Below are 22,497 nucleotides of genomic sequence, written 5' to 3'. Positions count from 1 at the left end.
ATTAAACTAAACATCACCTTTTGCACCTAATTGTTTAGCCTAACACCAGATCCGCTTCTTTCCCTCTCTCCCTTGTTGAACTTTTCTTTTTTTGGTCGAAATGGCCTGTCAAAATTGAACAACCTAAACGGGAAGGGGCAATACAGAAACAAAAGCAAAGGACATACATCAGCAGAGTGGTGGATCAAGAAACTAGTTCCTCCGAGAACTCAACGCAAGCCTAGAACACAGCTGGGCTAACGATTCAAACAAAATTGCGGGGGATCCACTAATTAATAAGGGGGCATGGGAGCCCATCAGACCTTCCTAATTGTCCAGATTCTATTGCCAACAGCCTCTTTGATCCCATCACACAAAACCTTAGAGTCAGTTTCAAAAGACACACGATCAAATTTCATTAGTTTTGCTAACGCCAAAGCATGGAGAGCAGCCAACGCCTCCTCCCTTGTTAAACTATAGATGCTCGTATATGACTTGAAATTACAGACTTTTCACCAATACAAAACTCAAATATGAATTGGCAGACCAAAAAATGAGTAAATATCAAATTTTCCTTTGAAAACTGAGAGAAAAATTGAATTAGATTGATAGGTAATTCATTATTTCTTTACTGCTCAATTAAATTAGAAGATGTGTTGAATTTTTAGGACAACTGAATAAATTGGGTTTATTGGCTAATTCTTTACTGCCCGATACTAAATGCAGCTACTCGAAATCCCTCTTTTTTATCCCGTATAATTTTATCCAAGAAAGTTTTAACGAGGCCATGTTGACTCTATTGTTATTGGTTTTTAATTATTCACATTCTCTTATTGCAAATTAGTTGAGTCAACCCATCAAAATCTTCAAGTCCACATTCATAACCATGATTTTTTGAGAAAGGTATACATTTTTCTTCTGTTTCTCTTTATCTTCTAAGGAAAAAAACCAAGTGAGATGACATAAATTTATACATAATCTCATTTTTTTTTTAAATTACCAAAGTACAAGAAAATACAAGAAAGATCTACACCCAATCCAAGAGGTCCCCAGTCCGCCAAAGACTCTCCCAATGTACAGCTGTCAAACCAGTCTCAAAACCCCCAACACCCTCCAAATCAAACCGAGCCAGCCACACTTTACACTCGCTCTCCCTTTCTAACCCTCTGCGGTGGGGTCCATCTCAATACCATCATCCCCATAATCATCACCGTTGATCTGATCAAGGACGAGCACCAATCCCATAGCAAAGGCCCCATCAAACCCGGGCTTGATGCAGAGAGAGAAAACGTCCTTCCCAAGCACCACGTGAGTGGAAGCATCCACTTTGCGTCGAATCTCAGCCACTGACTCCTTCTCCGCATTGAAGATCGTGCAGCATCTCTGCGCAAATGAGCCCTCGATCTGGTACTCCTCGCCTGGGTCTCCGTACACCTCCACGGTCATGCTGGACCGTCCGATTATGGACGACCTTCGCACGCTGAAGATGGGCTTCTGGCCGTCCGTTCTCTCCCCCTCAAACCCTTCCCACCGTTGATGCAGACTCGGCCTCTGTTAATCAACATAAAGCACGCATTAGATTCCGGGTTAACTCACCGAGTGTTCGCAAATCGTTTCAATTGACGGGCCATTCAAATAAACAGCCGAAAATGGAAATTATTTCAAACCCATTACTGGAAATGGAAAGCAAAACGATTTCCAGTGCACGTGCGCAGGGCGCAGAAACGAAATCTATAAACTCGCTGAGTTGACTCGGTGAGTCGACTCAGTGAAATACTCTTTTTTTTCTTTTTTCTTTTTTTGTTTACCTTGCGGCGTACAGTGAGGAGGCAGCGGCCGTGGGCGTCCATGAGGACGACTTCGCTTCTGTCGCGCGGGTCGGGGCCGTACGAGTCGACCCGGAAGACGAGTTGGCCCTTGCAGTCGTAGACAGTGAAGCCATCGCCGGGGAAGAAGAGGCAGGTTTTGGAAACGGTGAGGAGGGTCTCTTGATCAAATACAAACCTAGAATTCTCAAGCAACCCCTCTTTCATTTTATCAAACAGTAAATGAAGAGTTTCTCTCTCTCTCTCTCTCTCTCTCTCTCTCTCTCTCAACTCAACAATCTTTTCATTTATTTGTTTTTTTTGGAAAATTGTGGGGTTTGAATAGAAAATATCTTTTAGTTCTTATTTTTTCAGTATTTTAGTTTGATATCTTAGAAATTGTGAAAATTTAAATTAGAAATTTGAACTTCATGGGGTGAGAGCGGGTTTAAATAGAAAATCTCAATAAATATGGACGCTGTGGAAGAAAGAAATATTGATGGCGTTGAAGTGAAGGGAAGACTGAGATATGAGTTGTTGATATGTACACACTGAAAAGTACGCGGTATATTTATTGCTTTATTCGAGATCTTAAGTTCGATTTTCTTCTGTTTAATATCAGTTTGTATTTGCCAAGTTAATGAGGGGAGGGGAATTTTCTCACACACATTGTCAATGTGTATGATGAAAATTCGAATATAATATCACATGTAAAGGTTATTTTTCATTAAATTAGACCTTATTCGGAAATTTTTTCAAACACACTATCAATGTGATATGAATGTTGAAACGTATGGAATGGGAGGGCTATAAATATACCTATATTGGACAGTTGGATGAATGGAATGGGAGAGACTCGAAGACTTATGACTCAGCTACTTTTAGCGTAACTGAGTTGGCTGGGTTTAACTCGGGCGAGTTTGCCTGTTCGGACTTGGAATATGTGACACTGCAGACTGACAGTGTTGCCCACCACTCGAGTTGCTGATATTTCTTTGTGCGTTTCGTGCGTGTCATGAGGAAAGCAGAAGGATGTCCATAAACATTTTGTTTGCTGATGCAAGCGTTTCGACAATTGTCCAGTCAAACCAGAAAAATCAGTGTATACCGTCAGTCTCTTTTTAACCAGATTTTTACCTTCAAGTTTAAAAAGGAGAATTACCAATGATGAATATTTTCCAAAAAGGGTAATTCAAACTGCGTCTTCAACTTTCAGTCATTACATTTTAATCTTTTTCACCTTTTTGTTTTTTCTTCCGTATGTGTGCTCGAGTTTAATTCTCTTTGCTTCACCCGTGGTTATTATTCATGGAATTTACGACAGCCCCTGCCGTGGTCCTGCGCAACAGCGTTAGTGTGTCATTGACGGCAGTCATACGAGAATGTAGGGTCAGTGATGCCCTGAGAATTTTCAAATGGGACGGGCTATTTTAGAAATAATAAAAAAGGATGCACCTCAAAAAGGTGAGCCTCTTATTTGGGATATAATGTGAGAGGAGGCATGTGCCTGCACCTTGGCATGTACTTCCTCCATCTCTGGTGGTCGGCAAACCGAGTGCGAAGCTTGGATTTTTTTTAAGGATAATATATGGAACCAATGATTAAAAAATTAAATAGAGTTAACTAAAATTTATCTGCCACATATGAACTTGTATGTCACGGGATAAAACTTTTTTGGTATCTCTAGCTAATCACACTTTGCAATATAAAAAAGTTATCACATATGATTAGACATGATTAATTGGAAATTAAAAAAACAGTGATATCCCCTTTTATACAATATTTTATCGCAAGATACTGCTAGGGTGATAAGAGAGCAAAATAAAAATAAAAACGTTATGTGTAGGTGTCTCTCACTTCCTAGCAGCTTCAGCTCAGCATGGGTACGTGGCTAAACATGAACAAAGCTAAACAAACAAAGAAAAGACTCGTTGCTCTCGTGGGACAATGCCACTATTGGCTAAAGCCCTTCTGTTATATGGATGGAGTTTATGTTTAGCTCATTCAAGTTATTAGCTTTAAAATTTAGTGATTTTTTTTTTTAAAATTTCATGGGTACGTGGCTAAACATGAACAAAGCATATGAACAAACAAAGAAAAGACTCTTAAGATAATTTTTGCTCAAATAAGAAAACTTGATTTTATGGGATTTTAGTGGGACAATGCCACTATTGCACTAAAATCGCATTGGATTAAGTAAATGGTAATATAAAAATAAATAAAAGAAAGCAAAGACCTTCTGTTATATGGATGGAGTTTTATATTTTTTTTATGTATCAATCTATCCCCGCCACCTTGATGTCACCAACAATATGAAACAAGAAGATAACGATGTTACAACTTTTTTAAAGTATAAGCATATCGATACCTTTTAACCTACTCCAGATAAAGTTTCAAATTTTTTATATGGTAATGCATTTATCATAATGCTTTATGCCCACCAGTCTAATCTTGATGGATTTAGCATCAATAGAGGCTGAAAGTTTTGAAATTTTAATCCTCTGTTCTTTTATGACTCCTTGCACACACCATCTTTTTCTTTTTCTTTTTTTTTTGTCAAAAGCAAATTGCATGTTTGGAACTGCTTTTGAAATGTTTTTATAACAATATTTGGCAACAAAACTTATAAGTAATTTTAGGTCACAAAAGTGCTTCACGTCGGTTACTTCTTCAGGTGCTTCCTACGTAAGCAATTCTAAACGGATCTCTTATTGTATTTCAATCTAATATGAGTTTATATATGTTTTTGTTTTTGGCTTTATTGGTTTTTGTCCAAGATTGGTTTGCATTTCTCCTTGGTTTTATTTTTTTCATCTGAAAAATGAAATGGGATGAGTTGGGCCCTTCATTGTGTAGGCTACTACTAAGTGCCCGTTTGGCATTGCTTATTTGGGGTAATAAGTGATTTTTTTTTTAAATTTTGAGAAGCCCAATTCGTTTAGTAAACCATGAGAAAATCACTTATTGTTAAAAATTGTTGTGAAAGAAAACTATAAGGGAAAACAGCTAATGAGGTGCTTTCATTTTACGATTATGCAGAATCGAGGTTTAATGATTATGCGGCAATCATTTTCTGATTATGAGTAAAATCAATACCAACAACACTTTTAACAAAATTTTACCAAATACCAAACTGCTTTATCTCACAACAAATCGTGATGATTATTTTCACAGCACAGAAATGTCAAACTGGCCCTAAGTGAAACACTTTAAGGTTGAAAAGTTAAATTCGATTGTCACATCCCTTTGCCAAAATTGTGATCTGATCTTGTCTTCGCTGCAGGTGCGCAATAAGGCATATGGGAATCGAATTCATAAGCACTGCTCAACTACCATGGGCCCTTGTTGAGTTGTTTCCACCTAAACCCACCAACACCTTGGAGGGGCTTTGCCTGTCGCATCTTTTTACTTTACTTCAAAAGGGTCTTATCATCACTAGGTGCAACCATTCTCATAGTCAAAACCGTGGTCGACCGACCACCAGTTCACCTGTGATCACCTTTTTAGCACTCAAACAAGAGAGAATAAAACCAAGATTCTGTCGGCAACAACTGTTGTTGTTCCACATGTAAAATTCTCTATTTATTCAATCAAGACTCGTAGTTTAAGCGATTAAAAATATTTACTCATGCGTTCAAACTGATATGTTTGATTTCCCTCTAAATCTCCATTATATAAAAGAAAAGAAAAAAATTCTCTATCTATATTTTATGCGATCACTTAATTTTATGGCATATTTACTAACCTGAAAATGCGAGGAGTGAGAATAGGAGTTCATCGACGTGGACCTAGTTGTTGGGCCTTTTGAGAACATATAATATTAAACAGGAGGGGGTGGCTTTATATGCTATAAGTGGATTTGTGTGTTGAGAACAAGCACTGCCTTTGCCTTTACTCTTGTGGTTAAGTACTTGTACGATCCCACACAAGGTCAAGGGGTCGATTAAGGCGGTGGTGGTTTATGGTGGTGGTGATATTGGTGGTTGATTATCTTAAATTCCAAATTATGAGGTATTCTAAAATACCTCTGTTTTTAAATACACCTGGATTTGCTTTTTTCCTATTTACTATTTGATAAGTTTATCCCAAAATGTCAATTGCATTCTTAATTTTGAGAGTCTTTTTGTTGTTTCACTCATTTACAAATTCTATATTGATTGAAATAAAATGAACCTGACTGACATATATCATCGAAATACTTGTAATATGTTACCATGGAAATTCGAAAGTCTTGGCTCGGTTTGGGTTGATTTAGTTTTGAGTCCGAATCGAACAACAAACCACAATAGTCGATTTGTACAAAATCCAAATAAAAACCGAATCAAAGGTGTAAATAACCAACTAAATTGTTTCATTGATAAGTTGGTTTGGTTTCGGCTTGGGCTGACTTCAGTTTGACCCTTTTTCATAAATAAACAACATGTTAGGCCCAAAATTTGAATTGAAATTGCCAAAATATAGTTTTATGACAATTCATGTTTCGTATCCATAACGTTACGAGTTGTAAGTTGTGCTTTAACTTTTCACATGAACAAATTTGAATGTAAATAGTCCTTGATTGTGTAAGGAAGGTATATCGAATATCATTGGTTGTTAAAAGAAATATATTAAAAGTTTGTATGTCATTTAGAAAGTCGTTAGGGACTTATAAGTTACAAACTCTCCGCTATTTAAAACGTATATGGATTGTTATGGTGATGATTTAGCAAATTTGATTATGTTAATTGTAACAATGGTTGGATAGTAAAAATGTGCATATAAATACGTCAATAGATGGTGAGAATACATAAAAGAAGAGAGAGCAAGCAATATCTAAATGTAAATTTCCAACCAAAGAACAGAAGCAAGCAATGCGTAGACAGTGTTTGTAGCCCAGATGACAAAAAGATAATGGACCACTAACAGATTGCATTGATTGAAGGTCATGTAGCTTGGCCCATATCCAAATGGCCGAACTGTGTACAAATTTTATAAGTTCATTTGTTTTGCACAAATGGCACCGACCTTCTTCCTGGCCTTGTGGTTAAGTGCGCTTGCATGAAACCGCAAGGTCTCGGGTTCGAAGGCTGGTAATGATATGATGCTCTTAGTGATGGCCCTCACTATAGAATTCATCAGTGATGATCCCAAAAGAACTTTGGTCCAAATGAGGTATTTTAAAATACCTCTGTTTATATACTCATTTACTTTGTGAAAGGTTGGGCCAATTGCATTCAAATAAAACAATCAAAGCTTTTGTTATTTATATTTTTGTATACATTGAAAGAGAAATTCCTCTATCTTGGCGAAATATATATTCCTCTATATAAGCCTAAATTTTTTTTGGAACCCAACAATCTTCTTTCCCTATCCAAATTTCAATACCAAATGTTCTTCCTTTCATGCGATAAACTCTTTTATAGATCAACATGTCCCAAATCATATGTTGGTTTAGGGAAACCAAATCTAGAATGATTGTGCGTCTCTTTCTATCTATAATATGATGTTCTTTAATCTTCTAATTGAAAATGAAATTGGTGGTCATTAGTGATGGGAATGGGATGGTTAGGAATCGGGTATGGAAATATCATGCCCAATCGCTTGTATGAAATGTCGGTGAAAACTACACAGATGACTCAAAGAGTCTCTGCGACTTATTCCAAACATAAAGAAACTGTCAAAAGGATGGTGGTGGAGATCCGATGACGAAATGCATGTGGAGATTTGACGCCGAGACACAACATATGTGATGGTTGGGGGAAAATTATAACAAAACTAAAACAAATAGGGAAAACCTTCTGTCTCTGAAAATGGGGGAAGAAGAGAAGGGAGGAAGAAAAGAGGAGAGAAGGGAGGAAGAATAGTGACTTCCTTCTCCCTCAAGTAAAAAACGGCTATAGGAGTGTTTTTTGAGAGAGAATGGACTAGGATTTCTCTTTATGTTGAAAATTTTGTTTGATTTAGTTTGTCTAAATAAAGTTTTACAAAGTTTAGGGTAACTTTTTAATTGTTATATTGTGTTATATTGTATTATATTATATATTAATTAATTAAAAACAAATGCATCATTTATCGGGCTGAATTCAGAAATGGGGATAACAATATCATCACTTACCGGCGGGCAGTGTGTATTTTGTGTAGACTGTGTGTAGCCCAAATGACAAAAAATAAGAGAGATAATGGACCACTAGCAGATTACATTGAGTGAAAGTCATGTGGCTTGGCCCATATCCAAATGGCCGAACTGTGTACAAATTTATAAGTTTATTTGTTTTGCAAAAATGGCACCGACCTTCTTCCTAGCCTTGTGGTTAAGTGCGCTTGTATGAAACCTAAAGGTCTCAGGTTCGAAGGCTGGTACTGATGGTGATGATGATGATGATCAGTGTTCATCCCAAAACAACTATGGTCCAAATGAGGTATTTTAAAATACCTCTGTTTTTATACTCATTTACTTTGTGAAAGGTTAGAGCAATTGCATTCTAGTAAAACAAAAGAAGCTTTTGTTATTTATATTTTTATATTCATTGAAAAAGAAGTCCCTTCTATATATCCCTAAATTTTATTGGAATCCAACAATCTTCTTTCCCTATCCAGTACCAAATTTTTGTCCTAACTCTCTCTCTCTCTCTCTCTCTCTCTCTCTCTCATGTGATCTACTCCTATAGATCAATATGTCCCAAATCATATGTTGGTTTATGGTTTTTACCAAATCTAGAATGATTGTGTATCCCTCTCTGTCTACAATGAAGTTCTTCAATTTTCTAAAAGAAGCATCATTCTTTCTAATATTCTCATTTGGATCTTTTCCATTTTCTTATAATTTGAGGTGTGACTCTGAGGTTTGATGAATTGTGACTTGATCCACATTTGATACTGTTATAGGATTTGTGAATAAAATACAATTGTCTCACTTGGGAAAATGACTGGCCATAAAAGGATGTATAAGTTGGGCTAACTCAACCATGTATATGGTCTTTTGAGATAAAATCCCACCTAGAAATTCACATGGCCTAATCAAACTCTGTATTGGACCTAGAAATTGAGTTGTGGATTACATTAGTGCAAACTGGCAAACTGCACAATTAGTGAGGAGGACGTGTGCCTCAACAATATATGTCATCAAAAAATTCAGTAGATGTTCCTTAGGAAAATCAAAGTGATTATATACAAGTTTTAAATTGAATAATATTATATTCAATATGTTATATAGCTCTATTGGTTGAGCTCTTTCACCTTCACTTAGGCTACGTGGGCAGAAGTTCAAAACTTCTAGACACTTAATGAATACTTGTGTAAACTCCATTTCTAATCGCTTGTACTAAAAAAACTGAATACTATTATTATATTGAAACCAATAACTTATTCCTATCAATTTGCTTTACTAATCTTAAAAGGTATGATCACTTATTTAAAAGAGTCAATTCGATTCGTTCCATGAAATTATCATTTGAATTGGCTTGCCATGTGTTGGAATTACTAGAGATAGCACCTTTAGTTTTACAAACGAAAACAATTGAAAATGAAACTGATGGCCATATCTGATTTCCCCTCCCTACTCACAGGTGAGGTGAGTAGCCTAGTGGGGTCTCTACAGAAAGAAGAGAAAAAAAAAGAGAGAGAAAAAAGTTAAATTGATTTAGTTTTATCATATATGAACTTTTAATAATTTATTTTCTGGTATACAATACATTTTCTCTTTCCCTATGGTTAAAAGACAACAACCAAAAGAAAAGGTAAGTTTGATGAGTGGATCAATCAATCAGCCGCACATTTATCTGACCATGAACAGCAGTGAGCATAAAGATATTTAAGCAGTGGGACTGGGGCTTGGAAATTTGAATATGGTCTACACTTTCTGTTTTGACCATCAAATTGAATGACAGAAACTTTCCCACCCCAGTTGATCGATTGATTGATTCACTGTTATACAGAGACTGAACAGTCTAATCATATTAAGAGAGCCGTGATGTATAATATAGTTTTCTTCTGACCAGATTTTGGTACCAAGTTTTAAAAAAACCCGTTGGCAATTAATTAGAACAGCTAGGCATGCGTGCATGCAAAAGCAGAAATCAATTTCATTCAAAGTTTACAACTGGGCAGGAGGAGGTAGGGAATCTTAATGACTAAAAAAGAATGACTTTACTACAGTAAATGCAGGTTGGTGGATTGCAGTGACATAATTAGCCATGCATATCTCGACGATCTAAATTTCTACCGTCCGCTGCTACTGTTTCAGTGGTGGTGGGGTCAAATTAGCTTGGTTTTGAGTGAAAACCTGAAGCAATTAGCAAGATGGCCGTACAGCGAACGAACTTGGCTGGGTTTTATGGCAATTGCGCTTTAATTGTTCTGCATTGGGTACCTGACCCCAGCTGCCAAGACTCGTTGCTGCTCTATCTGCAATGCCAATGTCATACAAAAATAATCAAGGGTTGAGCTTCATGTAGATAGATATATATATATATGTATGGTCATAAATGAAGGAATAATTACTAGTTTAATTGTAATTACTTGGAATAATTCATGCAATTTGTTCTTGAGGTAGCAATATTCATGTTCTAGCACTTCCAAAGCTCTCAGGCACCTGAAAAAGTACATGAACAAAACCCCATATGAGAATTAATATCAAACACCATGAACAACATGCCTATGTATTGTTATTGTTATTTGTATTATCTCAACTCATGATGCTGTTCGTCTCGTCTTTATTAGAAAGATAATACATACGCGTCGTGGGTTATTAAATTAAAGGAAGAGAAAAAGGCGTAGGGTGACTGACTGACTGACCCAGCCCGGTTGTTGTGTTCAGAAGCAGCGCGAAAAGCAACGCAGACGTTTCTGATTCTCTTGGCTCCAATGCTTGAGCTGCTTCCCATAAACTGATTCAAATGTGTCCCCATTTTCTTGTAGTCCGAGAATTCTCTATCCATCCTGATTAATTCAATTCAATGTTCATATCACCAACCCATCAACCAAAATTAATTAAAATGAGAGAGAGAGAGAGAGAGAGAGAGAGACTCACAATAATTCTCTGAGATTTCTTAAGAGCTTCTCAGACTCATGAAAGTAGATGTTAACAACTTCAGAAACAAAGTTTGGGGAGCTCTCATCTTGGAGCTGTTGAAGCTGCAAGAATTGCTCATCCAAAACTCCCTATACAAACAACAACATGAACTATTTTTAATTTATACAATTAATTTTGATTAATCATAAAAATATAATAATTAAGTTCCAATGAAATGTTGTTAATTAACATGAAGATGAAGATGGACAAGAACCCACCTGGTGAAAGAGCATTGCGAGCAACCGATTCATGTCGGCTCGCAACCGATCAGCACCCAACCCCAACATCCACACTGGCAGACCCGTCTTGGCTGAACAAACAATAAAAATGAAGAACAAAATATTGAGATCAGATTTTGCTTTGCTTCACCAGCAGCTTCAGGGTTTATGGGTTTTGTTGTGTTTGTGCTCTTTCACTTCATCTATATATATAAGCGGGAAAGCCCACCTGGGAAAATTTAAAGCAAGCATTAATCTAATTGGACCCCACTCTTAGCCTATAAAATTAATTAAACAAATTGTTTAACCAAGTAACTAATCTTTGCTTATATTCAAACCCAAAATTCTAAAATAAGATTTGAATAGTTTCAGAGCGTGCAATGTTGAACATACCGAGGCGAATGTGGGGTATCAACCGGACCAGCCTACAAACCACAGGCCTTAACTCAACTTACTTATAACGGAATAATACTATTTTGATATTTTTGATTGATGACATAATGATACGTTGAAAAATTATTTTATGTGTCATTACGTTATTGACCTTGAATTTGCATGAGAGTTTTTCTCCAACTCAACTCAACTCAGTTTAACAACCTAAATCTTATTCGACGAAAAATAAAAAGAATAAACAACCTAAACCCTATTTAAATTAAATTAAATGAGACAGAGTGAGAGAGGGAGGTGGTGACCTGCTGTCCCCGTAGCCAGTGACCCCGCGTGCTGTCTGTTGTGGCAGGTTGGTGCGGCGGTGAAGCCTCACTCCCAACCGACAACTGCCTGCACCCGGTTACTTGTCAGTCACTCACTCCATATTCCATTCCACACACACACTCCCATATAAAATAGAATAAAAATAAGTGGAAATTAAAGCAACCCTTTTCCATTTTTGACATATTTTATCTTTTTTTATTGAGAAAATGTTGGCTGGTTGTTGTTGTTGCTTTCTTTTTGGGCTTCTCCCACTGCCAGAATTGGAGAGCCTGCTCTGCAGCGAAGGCAGGGACTTTTGGTTTTGGGAATGGGAGCTCTGATAGAAAGAGCTAACTTAGCCCCCCCGGTAAACAAGGTTCTCAGTGCACTGGGCACACACACCTGGGGGTGACAAACTCTGGGATGGGGTTGACACGTGGCAAAATGGGTAATGCTTGCTCGTTTGAGGAGCAAGCATGATGAAGAATGGACTTTTTCAAAAGAAGGTGGTGAATTGATGAACAAGCACAAAATTAGAGGCTTAATTTATTCAATTTTATTTGTGTCACTTATTATTTGCATGAGAAAGAAGAAGAGAACCACTCATTTTGGTGGGATTAAATTTTGATTATGCTAATTAGTCGTGGTGACTTTTCTTAAAGTCGTAGCCAATCCCTTTTCTGTTCATTAGGTAGTAATAATGAGTAATGCTTTGTAAATCTCAAGTTATAATGGCCCAACTTCACCAAAAGGCTCTTTATTTCTGGACCTATATACATATTGCCCTAATCACTACAAAACTCTTCCAATAATTATGTGACGGATGATAGTTTCTCTCTTCTAAGATTTAAGAGCTCTTAGAGCTCTCTTTATTTTAGGAGTTGGATAGGAAGTATGGTTGGAGGTGAGTTTTCTTACTTCCTCTCTAAGAAGATGGTTTAGGAAATCCATTATAGGTACTTTAAATTAATTATTTTCATGAAATCCATTCATTAAGATGTTAAATAAATTTTGGAATTACAACTGAGTAATGTGGAGGAAGGGCCTTCATGGCCTCTTCTCTCCAGCATCATTTTTCTTTTAAAGCTTGATTGGATAAATGGGGTTTTTACCATTAAAAAAATGTAAAGTAAAAAAAGAAAAAGAAAACTGGTAAAAATAGTATTGCACAGACATGGCCATTTAATTCTTCATTTTAAAGGAAACTATAGAACCAAACATTTCTTGAGTATCAATTAAACTATTAATATTTGGTCCAATAGAACTATGTCACGCATTTACCATTTTACTTAAAAGACCCAATAAATATTTGGTAAATCAATTACAAATGACCAATTAGTGCAGTGATTTGGAGTAATTTCGCTCATAAAAAGGTTTTGGGTTCGAGTCCCAACATTCATGCAGTGTGTGAATTTAGTATTATCGCCCCTCTCAATAAGAAATATCCTAAAAAATGATAATTTGGTAAATCAGTTAGCTTGACCCTTTCAAAGATGATGTATGAAATAATTTGGTCATCCACCCCAAAAAAAATGTGAAAAAAAAAACAAACAAACGTAGCAAAGAACACAGGGAAATGCTATGGAGGCTTCGAATATTCACCTTTTTTCTTCTGTGTCTCTCGCTTCTAATAAAAGTTTCTTGAAACTTTAAACAGAAGGCTTTTATCATTGAATGAAATAATTAGCAGACCAAAATGCATGAACATGCAGAGAGAATATAATTATCTTATATGTGTCTCGAAATGGTAGACATATTTTTTACTTAATCTGCACAAAGTGTGCAGGAAGGAACCATCCTAATCTAGATTAACATATATTATGGGTTTAACCATAGTTCATTTTATTTTAATATATGAAGCATGTTAATTAGTTACTTTGTTAATTACTACCTCGGCTTGCTCACATGAAAAGCATGCTTTGACGTAAGCAAACTCTATCATAGATATGGGTCCATTTTTACTTGGATAAATTGGATGCAGGACACCAATTGATTGACTCTTAAGAGGGATTGTCGGTAACGGGACTCAAATATAGAATTTAATAGAGAAAAGAACGATCCTTACTAACTCAACTAATCTTTATTGATATTATTTATTTATTTTTTGGGTGTGAAGGTTTATATCTTTATTTTTAGGTAAACAACCTAAAATCATTCTCAAATTTGTTGTTGTTTAATTATAGGTCGTGTAAGTCTCGAGATACAACAACATTGGGATAATAACACTTCAAAACTAGTTATCATTATGCAACCAATATTGTATCATATGAATTTGTACTGCTAACTAGCATGCCAAAATTATTAATCACTTTTACTACTAATGAGGTACAGCCAAAATGATTAAAACCCAAGAATCTTTTCTTAAACAACTTTTGGTGCTTTTGCTTATTGGATTAGAGGAACAATGCATGTAATTTATGTAAGAAAATAAAGAAAGAAAGCATGCTCTTTGTTTTTTTTTTTTTTTTGGGTGTATTGACGTAAGCAGACCATTGGGTAAGGCACAAAAATTGCTTCTTTATAGGAAGCACTTTTCATGGCGATTATTTTTTTTTCTAACCCATGAAAACATTAGGTGCTTTTGCAAATATAATATGAAACCGTAGACTTCATAACCATGCTTCTTGTGCTCCCGTGCTTATTTACTATGGCCTTTATCCATTCAAGACACATTCTTCCTTTTTGTCTTATTACTAAAACTTTTTCACTCTTTCAGCTTTGAAGTTCCGAATGCTAGACAAAAGATTCCTAAATTCCTTTAGACCCTATGGGGTGTGTAAAGAGTACTTCATCAGAAAGCTATGGGGTGGGATTATTAGGAGGGTGTTTTTATATTATAGTGGAGATGAAACTCATTGCTCGAGATAGTAAAAATTTGAACCCATTTAGTCTAAGTTCGTGTTTTAAAAACCCTCTTTTTCAGGTAGATGTTAGACAAATTGATTGACATAGACACTTAAAATTGTGCTATATGACAAAGAAATAGAGACAAGAAATATTAACGTATGTGTCACTCATATCATTTATGCTTAATATACGTAGTATACGAGAAATTTTATGGAATCGGCACATATATAAATTCCTCAAAAACAATATATATTTTTTATATATATATATATATATATATCATGTATGGAGTTGCTTACACAAATTTCTTATCAAGAAAAGGATGAAAAAAAAAACTACACAAGTCAATGCTCAAACGCCCCTTTTCAAAGAAAGGAAAAAACTCAAACGCCCACGATTTACTTGAAATTCACAAGGCCAAGCTTTGCTTAGTTCAAAGCCATTCTTTGTTTGTGGGCCTCTGTGGGTAACTTCACGTCAGTTGCCAATCCAATAGCTTGGAGAAATCTCACAACATACCAAGTCATGTCAAGCTGCCACCAATTGAGGCCATGTTTAGCTGAGTACTCAAAAGCATGGTGATTATTGTGCCAACCCTCTCCAAATGCTAATAATGCCACCCACCTGAAATTAACATTTCTTTTAGAATCCAAACTATCTAAAATTTAAAGAAAATTCTCTCAAATACTATTATTATTGTAACAAAATTCTCAAATAGCATTATTATTGTAATATTATTTGAGAGCCTTTCCCAAAACTAGACTAGCAATTAAGCCCAATAGGGCTTGAACTCAGCCCACACCCATGAAGTTGTGTGGATTAACAACAAAAAGGTCCTACATTGATATGGACAAATTTCTAACAAATTATGTTGAGAGAATGTACACATCTACAAGCGAAAAATTTGGGCGGGAACTTTCCTATCATAGATCGAGTGGTAAACTTTGTCTGGTTAAAATTGTGACATTATACTTTACCACTCGGCCTGCTGAGAAGTTCCCACCCAACTTTTTCTCTTACTTTGGGAGGGTTTAGAGATATGGTAGTACCAATTGTTCCTGGACAAGTCACAAGTATTCCATGCTTGCTTTCCCCACACGTGGCAAGCCGAGTTAACGAGCCATGTAATGTGGTATACCCATATAATTCTCACACCCTGCAATAGTTAATTTGCAACAAAATGATGTCTAAGACTGTTTGACAGGCTCACAAGAAAGGCTTTAGAAAAAGCAAAAAATGAAAGCCATTCTTACCATTCCCCACACAAGGAATGGGAATCCTCCCATTGCATACAGTAGAACTCCAAGAGCAATGGGGTGAGCAATGTAAGTTTTCTGAATGAGCTGATAGAAGGGCTGCTTCTTTAAATCCCCAGCATTATTTGATCCCCCACACTGACAATGTTCAAGCATGAAATATTCATTAGAAAGAAGAAGAAGATAGAATAAATTTATGTTTTGCATATAATTAAAAGGAAAAAAAGAAAAGAAACAGAAGTTCATACCCTTTCAGCCACAGAATTGGTATCAAAGAGCCAACTAATGTGACTACACCAGAAACCTTCAATTGGGCTATGTGGGTCTCTCTCTGAATCACAAAACTGGTGGTGGTACCTATGTGTGCTCACCCAATCAATTGGGCTCCCCTAAAAACCCAAAAATTCAAACAATCACAAAACAGAACCATCAAAACTTCAGAAAGATAAAAAAAACAGAAAAAAAAAAAACATCTACCTCAGAATCAAATTCAAATTGCACCCACCTGAAGTGCTTGAACCGCAAAATAAGCAAACAAGTATTCAAGCCACTTGGGGAGCTTGAAACTCTTGTGTGAAAGATTCCTATGATAAGAAAGAGTGATGCCAAATAGACCAGTCACAACATAAAGTGCCACTGCCACCCAAAAAGCTCCCCAATTGAATTGAAAAGGTGCAAAAAGACTGAGTAAATGCATTGCCAAAACAACACCAGCTGTGGCCATATCCCTTAAGTTCCATTCTCTCCCCATAAACACATTCCTAGGCCTCTCCACAATCACATCAGACAATAGAATTCTCCTATACTTCCCTGGCTCTGGCTCTGTCTCTGCCTCTGGTTCTGTGGCTTCAGACAAAGCTGCATTGGTACTTATTGTTGGTACTGTTCTATTGGAATTGGTAAGCAAATGGCGGAAAAGCTTTGTGCTTGTTAAAAACTTATTGGGTTGTGATTGTTTTGAATCATAATGAACAAAATTTAGGACCTTGGAACTCTGAGGCAATGGCCTGAACCCCAAAACGGGTCTTCCTGGCCGGTTAAACGTGCGGTGAAGAGGGAAACAATGGTGGGTTTTGGGATTGGACGGTGGTGATGTGATCAAATCCATGGAGGAGGAAGGCTTGTTGGGGTTTGATACTCAATTGGATTTTAACAAAACCGGCAAAATTTAATATATAAAAAACTCTACAGATTTGGGGTTGATGTTTTGGTGGGGCAGAGGGTTTGTGACTTTGTGGTGGAGTCAAGTTTCTTAGATTTTTGTTGAAGTTACTTGTGGACTGAAAGGGAGAGAAAGAGACAAGAAGGATTATATGATAAGGCGGCGTTTGGGTTTTTGGGCTTTTGTTTTGGGTTGTGTTCAGATTGACAGAGCCTTTAAGATCCAGATATTTTTTATCCCATTTTTACAATTTTTTTTCTTTTCAATTTTGTAACATTTGTTCTTATTTGTTAGAAGGGTAGGATATTTCTATAAAATTTGTGTCGCAGATTGCTCCTCTGCTTATTTGTCATTATCTCCCTCCTCCAAGTATCTATTTTTCTTCTTCTTCACTGCACACTTGCCCAACTGATGAGGGATTAAGCTACAGCTATCTCTCTTTCTTCTTGCTGTGTCTTTGGCAGTTGGGGAAAAGCAAGAAAGTGTGATTCATGGCAGCAACAAAAGCGTCAATCTTTGCGTCTTCCACACAACCTTTTCCAACCACACCGTCCATTTTTGGAAGCAAAGCAAGCCCTCCTGTTTCAAACACTCTTGGTATGTTTTTCCTTCTTAATTTCTCTCTGGAACTGCTTCTAACTGTTGGGTTTATTTATTTATTTATTTATTTGCCGACTTTGGATTCTAGAAAGAAATTTAGCACTATAATCTTGTTTGTGGGTTAGTGTCAAAAGCTTATGATATGCCACCAAAAAGAAAAAGTGACTTTGGAAACTTCACAACCAAAATTGGTATTGAAATTTGCGGACAAGCTTCATTTGCTGACTTTGTACTCATAATAGTTTTATCTTTACCTTTGAGTGCTGGCATTTAGAGGGAAGGCTTCTTTGAAGTGGGTCCTTGTGTGGTGTTTACGTGTCCTTTAAATGATAACAATTCATCTTTATCTAAGTTGAATTTGAAGAAGTCATCAGGATTAGATGCCACTATAAATTTATCATAGTGTCAGCCCCCAGTTGCTTTCCTATGATAAAATGGAAGAGCAACAGGGCATGCAGAAACTCAATCTGCTAAAGCCCATCTCATCACAGAGTTTAACTAAATTTGAACAGGTTTAATCGTTTACTGAATTTGTTTTTCTCTTTTCTTTTTGGGTGTTTCTGATAGTATCTAGAAAGCTGTTTGCAATATCAAACATGTTTGATTTGTAGCATGATCAAAAAAATTGTCTGTTCATATTTTGATTTCTATGCTGCACAAGAAATTAATGTTTTCTATTCATATTGTCAGATCAAAAGATTTATGTTTTAAGATTAAGACTTCAAATTCTTAACAGTTCTACAATCTAATGCAGCTAGCAGTTTTAAGGGATTTTCGTTGCCAAGGTGTCCTTCGATAAGGAAGCAAGTCGTCAAGGGCAATGGGAAAGTTAGTGCTGCTGCAGCTACAGTTGCAGTAACTCCTGTGGAGGAGCCCAAAGAGTATGAGTTTTAAGTTTCCCTTAATGCAATTGCATTACCACATTTACTTATTATTGCTAAATCTTGACTTTCTTTTTCTTTGTGGGATTTCCAGTCAATTTGGTTTGAAATAATGAAATGAAATGTCATCTGCATTTCACATGGGCATGGTGTCTGAAATAATTAATCATGGCCCAGCATTTCAATATATTTCTTTGCCTCCTCCTTGAGAATCTGATTTATAATCATTTTAAAAATGTAAACTCCCTCATTTCAGGGTCACACTTCCATCATGGGCCATGTTTGAGCTTGGGAGGGCACCTGTATATTGGAAAACTATGAACGGCCTTCCTGCAACCGCTGTAAGTATTGCACTGGTGCACAACTCCCTTGGGTTTTCGTTATTGCCATTCTCTTATACTAAAAGTATTCACAAACTTTGACAGGGAGAAAAGCTAAGGATTTTCTACAACCCAGCTGCAAATAATATTGTTCCAAATGAAGAATTTGGGATTGCATTTAATGGTATTTTTCATACACCATGTTCATATGTCTTATGCCCACTTACGAGTGCAAACCAATTTGATTGTCCATAGCTTGTTTTTATGTTCACACATGTTTCTCTACTACGTTTTTGCCATCACTCCATAGCTGCATAAACTCTTAGACTACAATAGTTGTCTAAAACTACTAATTCCTGTACAAATTCTTTTTCTCCCCTTCCAGCAATGATGTTCCCTCTTGACTTCACTTAGGAGCCATGAGGGATTTTTTACAATGCTCAAATGAATGATTTGGTGTTTGTCTTGACTCCTAATGCTGCTTCTATGGGCTTTGGAGCTTCTAAATTCTCCCAAATTCAGTTACTTAATTCATGTTTCATTAATATGTTCTCCTCATGCCCTAACAGCGTAAACTTTTGAACTACTAGTCTAAAAGAAATAGACCCATGACAAGTTGTTTTGGTTTTCCTTCTAAAAGAATTTGTAACAATGCTCAAATAAATGGTTTGGAGTTTTGTCTTGGCTCCTTATGCTGCTTCTTTGGGCTTTGGATCTTCGAAATTCTCCCACATTCCATTCATGTTTTTCTACTATGCTCCTCCCTGATTCCCTAACAGCTAAGCTTGTGAAGTAAAATGGTTGTCATGTAATCATATCTGCTTTATAAATTCCATTATTTTTCTTCCAGCATTATTGTTCCCTCTTGACTCCACTTATGAGCCATGAGGGATTTTTAACAATGCTGAAATAAACGATTTGGAGGATGTCTTGGCTCCTTGTGCTTCTATGCCTTTGGAGCTTCGAAATACTCCCACATTTCAGTTACTTCATTCGTGTTTCTCTGTTATGTTCTATCCCCTTCCCTTTTTGTTTTTCTTTTGTAAAACTATATTCCAGAATTTTGTAATCATGTATCATTATAATTCATAATTTGTTATGTGTAACTGACTATTTCACTATTATAACCCCTTGATTGGTTATGTCCTACTTTTGCTGCTAAAAGCACAGCTGAATTTGCCCTCCTTTTGCAAGTGTTAGTGTCACAGTTGCATTTCCTTGACTTGGTTGCTTTCGTCCTCACAGGAGGTTTTAATCAGCCTATAATGTGTGGGGGTGAGCCAAGGGCAATGCTTAGTAAAAGTCGAGGCACAGCTGATTCCCCAATATATTCCATTCAAATATGCATTCCCAGGCATGGTTAGTATCGTTCGCTTAAGTTCATCTTTCAATTTTTGGCCATATAATTTTGTTTTTCCTAATGGACTGACTGATCATAATTATGCAGCCCTGAACTTAATCTTTTCATTTACAAATGGAGGTGAGTGGGATGGTCCTTACAGGCTACAATTTCAAGTTCCTAAGGCTTTGAGAAACAAACCGATTGAATTCTTTAATGAGGTAAAAACATTCTGTCAAAGTTTTGAATCTACTATATGTACCTTCAAATTCTTGACTGCAATTTTTTACTTTATGCTGCTCAAGGCCAAGTTCAAGGTTAAATGGATAATGAATAAAGTTGAAAGCATTAAGAAAAATATGATTTTAGAAAAACTTGGAAACTGGGCAGAGCAAGTGGTTCTGAAATAAATAATTGACTTGTTAGAAGCTGCTGGTTAAACAAAAACTGTAAAACAGGTTTGACAGGTGTGTAGGATTTTAGAAAAATAGATAGATGTACTTTTATTTTGATACTATAAGGAAGAAGAATTGGTGCAGTACTTGTGATATCTGCTATCAGAATTACTTTGTAAACACCTATAATGGACAAAATGCAATTAGTTTACTGCATCCTGAAAGTAACTGGATGATGAATTTATGGCAGGGATTAACAGAAGAGTTGAGTAAAGACGGCGCGTGTGAAAGAGCAATCTTTCCCGATACTAGCGTTGTTGTAACAAGATGCACTATGATTGGGAATTTGAATGTTGAAGGAGTAAGCAAATTGTTCATATTCACAACTTCACTGGTTTCTTTGCCCCTATAATCCAAGTGTTAAAGCTATTTTCTAAATTTAACGAGTGTCATGCCATTGCAGGGTGATCGTTGCAACCTTAATCTTGTACTGGGATGCACAGATCCTAGTTCACCCTCCTACGACCCACTTGCCAATGTAGATGATGGATCATGCCCAATTGAGCTAGATTCTGACTCTCAGTAGTATTCTGCAGTTAGTACCTGCTCTTCTCGCTCGTAAATACGTCAGTGTGTGCAATACATATATATACGGTGTCAATGTCTGGAAAAGGCCTCTGTCTTGAGGTATGGTGGAAACTACACTGATTTCCTAAAGAAATGTGAATGTATACCAGTTGGATATATCAATTTTAGACTTTTGCCCACCAGTCAACTCCTCTAATAAGGAAAAGAACTAAAACACTTTTGTGTGTGTGTTTAAACAGAGAAGAGGTGCATGAAAATCACATTGAAAATGCCATTTTAAAGCAGACGATATTATGAAAATCACATGACAGCATGCCAATTGACATTTTTAGTTGTCATGATGGCTTCTTGAAAATGGAAGTTCTTTTCGAATTACCAAAATACATGAATTTTAATCCCTTACGACAAGGAATTAGGCATGTGAATGTTGCGATGCATGCCATCTCTCATCTTTTTCTGTTCCAAAATGTGAGGTGGGAAGGTGAAGTGCTATAAGGCTTATAAGCCCACAACTTTAAAAACCCAGATTCATACCACCACTATAGGCAAACAGACTCTCCCACTCTATAATTCTCTATTGATTGGAGTCATTCTATAGGCAAAAAAAATTTAAACAAAGTTTTTACCCTGTTAAAGACGCGACTTCCTAAATTAAAACTCAAAGTTGACTTCGACTGCTGAGAAAGAGTCAGGTAGCAAAAGAAAGGCTGAGCAACCGCATTAAATGCGATTTGAACTGCGAGACTCATTAGCACCAACTTGTTAAGAACAACCATACTTAGTGCAGTTCACAGCCGAAGCTCGAAGATCACTACACTCAAGTTCACTAGTTTTGTCCGAAAAAACTAACACCAAACTGAGCCACCTCTTCATCAAACCTACAATTTCAATAGCCAAGGAGCTTTTAAATAGAAGCATATCCCAAAGCTTGCAGGACACACAATCAACTCCAGTTTTCTTCTCAGAAGAAAAACTTCAAACTCGATCAATCCTTGATCATGTTGAACTCAACAAATCTCTCTTGCACCAAGATAACTAGTTGATAACTCCTGATAGTTATCTTTTCAGTTTATTGCTCTACCAACACTTGGTATTGATTCCTAGTTGCTAGGCTTTGTTTACTTTCAGCATTAGTATTTCAATTTATTAGATTTACTTACTCTCTTTCCGTTTAAAGTTTGTAACTGCAATGTACTGAATCGAGAAATCTTCAGTTCAAATTAAATGTACTTTACTTTCATTTTGCATTCATAATGAATTGAATAAAGAAATATTCAATTCCAAATCATGCCTTTCGATTGAATTTTAAGTTTAAAAGCACTCATTTAGCATTTTACACTTGTTTTCTTTTACATCAGACTAGAA

General features: G+C 36.4%; 4 protein-coding genes across 4 annotated transcripts; 1 reads left to right on the top strand and 3 right to left on the bottom strand.

Moving 5' to 3' along the window:
• Window positions 1-937: 937 nt before the first annotated feature.
• Window positions 938-2,060, bottom strand: LOC103328084 (protein LURP-one-related 5-like). Its single transcript, XM_008230469.3, has 2 exons — window positions 1,788-2,060; window positions 938-1,530 (listed from the first exon to the last, which is right to left on the bottom strand). Exons 1-2 carry the CDS (start codon window positions 2,010-2,012, stop codon window positions 1,138-1,140), a joined length of 618 nt encoding a protein of 205 aa, XP_008228691.2. The 5' UTR covers window positions 2,013-2,060; the 3' UTR covers window positions 938-1,137.
• Window positions 2,061-9,795: 7,735 nt separating this feature from the next.
• On the bottom strand, window positions 9,796-11,207 carry HP6 (histidine phosphotransfer protein 6). The gene is made up of 5 exons (XM_008230504.2): window positions 11,052-11,207; window positions 10,792-10,922; window positions 10,557-10,700; window positions 10,281-10,353; window positions 9,796-10,166 (listed from the first exon to the last, which is right to left on the bottom strand). Exons 1-5 carry the CDS (start codon window positions 11,118-11,120, stop codon window positions 10,110-10,112), a joined length of 474 nt encoding a protein of 157 aa, XP_008228726.1. The 5' UTR covers window positions 11,121-11,207; the 3' UTR covers window positions 9,796-10,109.
• A 3,616-nt stretch (window positions 11,208-14,823) lies between these two features.
• On the bottom strand, window positions 14,824-17,176 carry FAD5 (fatty acid desaturase 5). Its single transcript, XM_008230470.2, has 5 exons — window positions 16,353-17,176; window positions 16,096-16,236; window positions 15,845-15,985; window positions 15,641-15,747; window positions 14,824-15,215 (listed from the first exon to the last, which is right to left on the bottom strand). Exons 1-5 carry the CDS (start codon window positions 16,953-16,955, stop codon window positions 15,020-15,022), a joined length of 1,188 nt encoding a protein of 395 aa, XP_008228692.2. The 5' UTR covers window positions 16,956-17,176; the 3' UTR covers window positions 14,824-15,019.
• A 155-nt stretch (window positions 17,177-17,331) lies between these two features.
• PIFI (post-illumination chlorophyll fluorescence increase) lies at window positions 17,332-21,314 on the top strand. Its single transcript, XM_008230472.3, has 8 exons — window positions 17,332-17,606; window positions 18,364-18,490; window positions 18,747-18,831; window positions 18,916-18,994; window positions 20,056-20,169; window positions 20,258-20,370; window positions 20,795-20,905; window positions 21,008-21,314. Exons 1-8 carry the CDS (start codon window positions 17,501-17,503, stop codon window positions 21,128-21,130), a joined length of 858 nt encoding a protein of 285 aa, XP_008228694.2. The 5' UTR covers window positions 17,332-17,500; the 3' UTR covers window positions 21,131-21,314.
• Window positions 21,315-22,497: the final 1,183 nt, after the last annotated feature.

Source organism: Prunus mume, linkage group LG4, assembly GCF_029339155.1.
Source record: "Prunus mume cultivar Tortuosa linkage group LG4, ASM2933915v1, whole genome shotgun sequence".
NCBI classification, from domain to species: domain Eukaryota; kingdom Viridiplantae; phylum Streptophyta; class Magnoliopsida; order Rosales; family Rosaceae; genus Prunus; species Prunus mume.
The sequence above is the reverse complement of the archived record's forward strand: the minus strand, read 5'-3'. Positions and strand labels throughout refer to the sequence as shown.

What these genes read in the sequence shown, in the direction of transcription:
- HP6 (XM_008230504.2), bottom strand. Translation starts at nt 11,120, where the DNA reads ATGTTGGGGTTGGGTGCTGATCGGTTGCGAGCCGACATGAATCGGTTG. An exon ending in TCGCAATGCTCTTTCACCAG is followed by an intron (nt 10,923 to 11,051) that starts GTGGGTTCTTGT and finishes TTGTTTGTATAG; the next exon opens with GGAGTTTTGGATGAGCAATT. An exon ending in AGAAATCTCAGAGAATTATT is followed by an intron (nt 10,701 to 10,791) that starts GTGAGTCTCTCT and finishes TGAATTAATCAG; the next exon opens with GATGGATAGAGAATTCTCGG.
- FAD5 (XM_008230470.2), bottom strand. Translation starts at nt 16,955, where the DNA reads ATGGATTTGATCACATCACCACCGTCCAATCCCAAAACCCACCATTGT. An exon ending in CATTCCTTGTGTGGGGAATG is followed by an intron (nt 15,748 to 15,844) that starts GTAAGAATGGCT and finishes TAACTATTGCAG; the next exon opens with GGTGTGAGAATTATATGGGT. An exon ending in GACTTGTCCAGGAACAATTG is followed by an intron (nt 15,216 to 15,640) that starts GTACTACCATAT and finishes TGTTAATTTCAG; the next exon opens with GTGGGTGGCATTATTAGCAT.
- LOC103328084 (XM_008230469.3), bottom strand. Translation starts at nt 2,012, where the DNA reads ATGAAAGAGGGGTTGCTTGAGAATTCTAGGTTTGTATTTGATCAAGAG. An exon ending in TCCTCACTGTACGCCGCAAG is followed by an intron (nt 1,531 to 1,787) that starts GTAAACAAAAAA and finishes GTTGATTAACAG; the next exon opens with AGGCCGAGTCTGCATCAACG.
- PIFI (XM_008230472.3), top strand. Translation starts at nt 17,501, where the DNA reads ATGGCAGCAACAAAAGCGTCAATCTTTGCGTCTTCCACACAACCTTTT. An exon ending in ACGGCCTTCCTGCAACCGCT is followed by an intron (nt 18,832 to 18,915) that starts GTAAGTATTGCA and finishes AAACTTTGACAG; the next exon opens with GGAGAAAAGCTAAGGATTTT. An exon ending in AATATGCATTCCCAGGCATG is followed by an intron (nt 20,170 to 20,257) that starts GTTAGTATCGTT and finishes ATAATTATGCAG; the next exon opens with CCCTGAACTTAATCTTTTCA.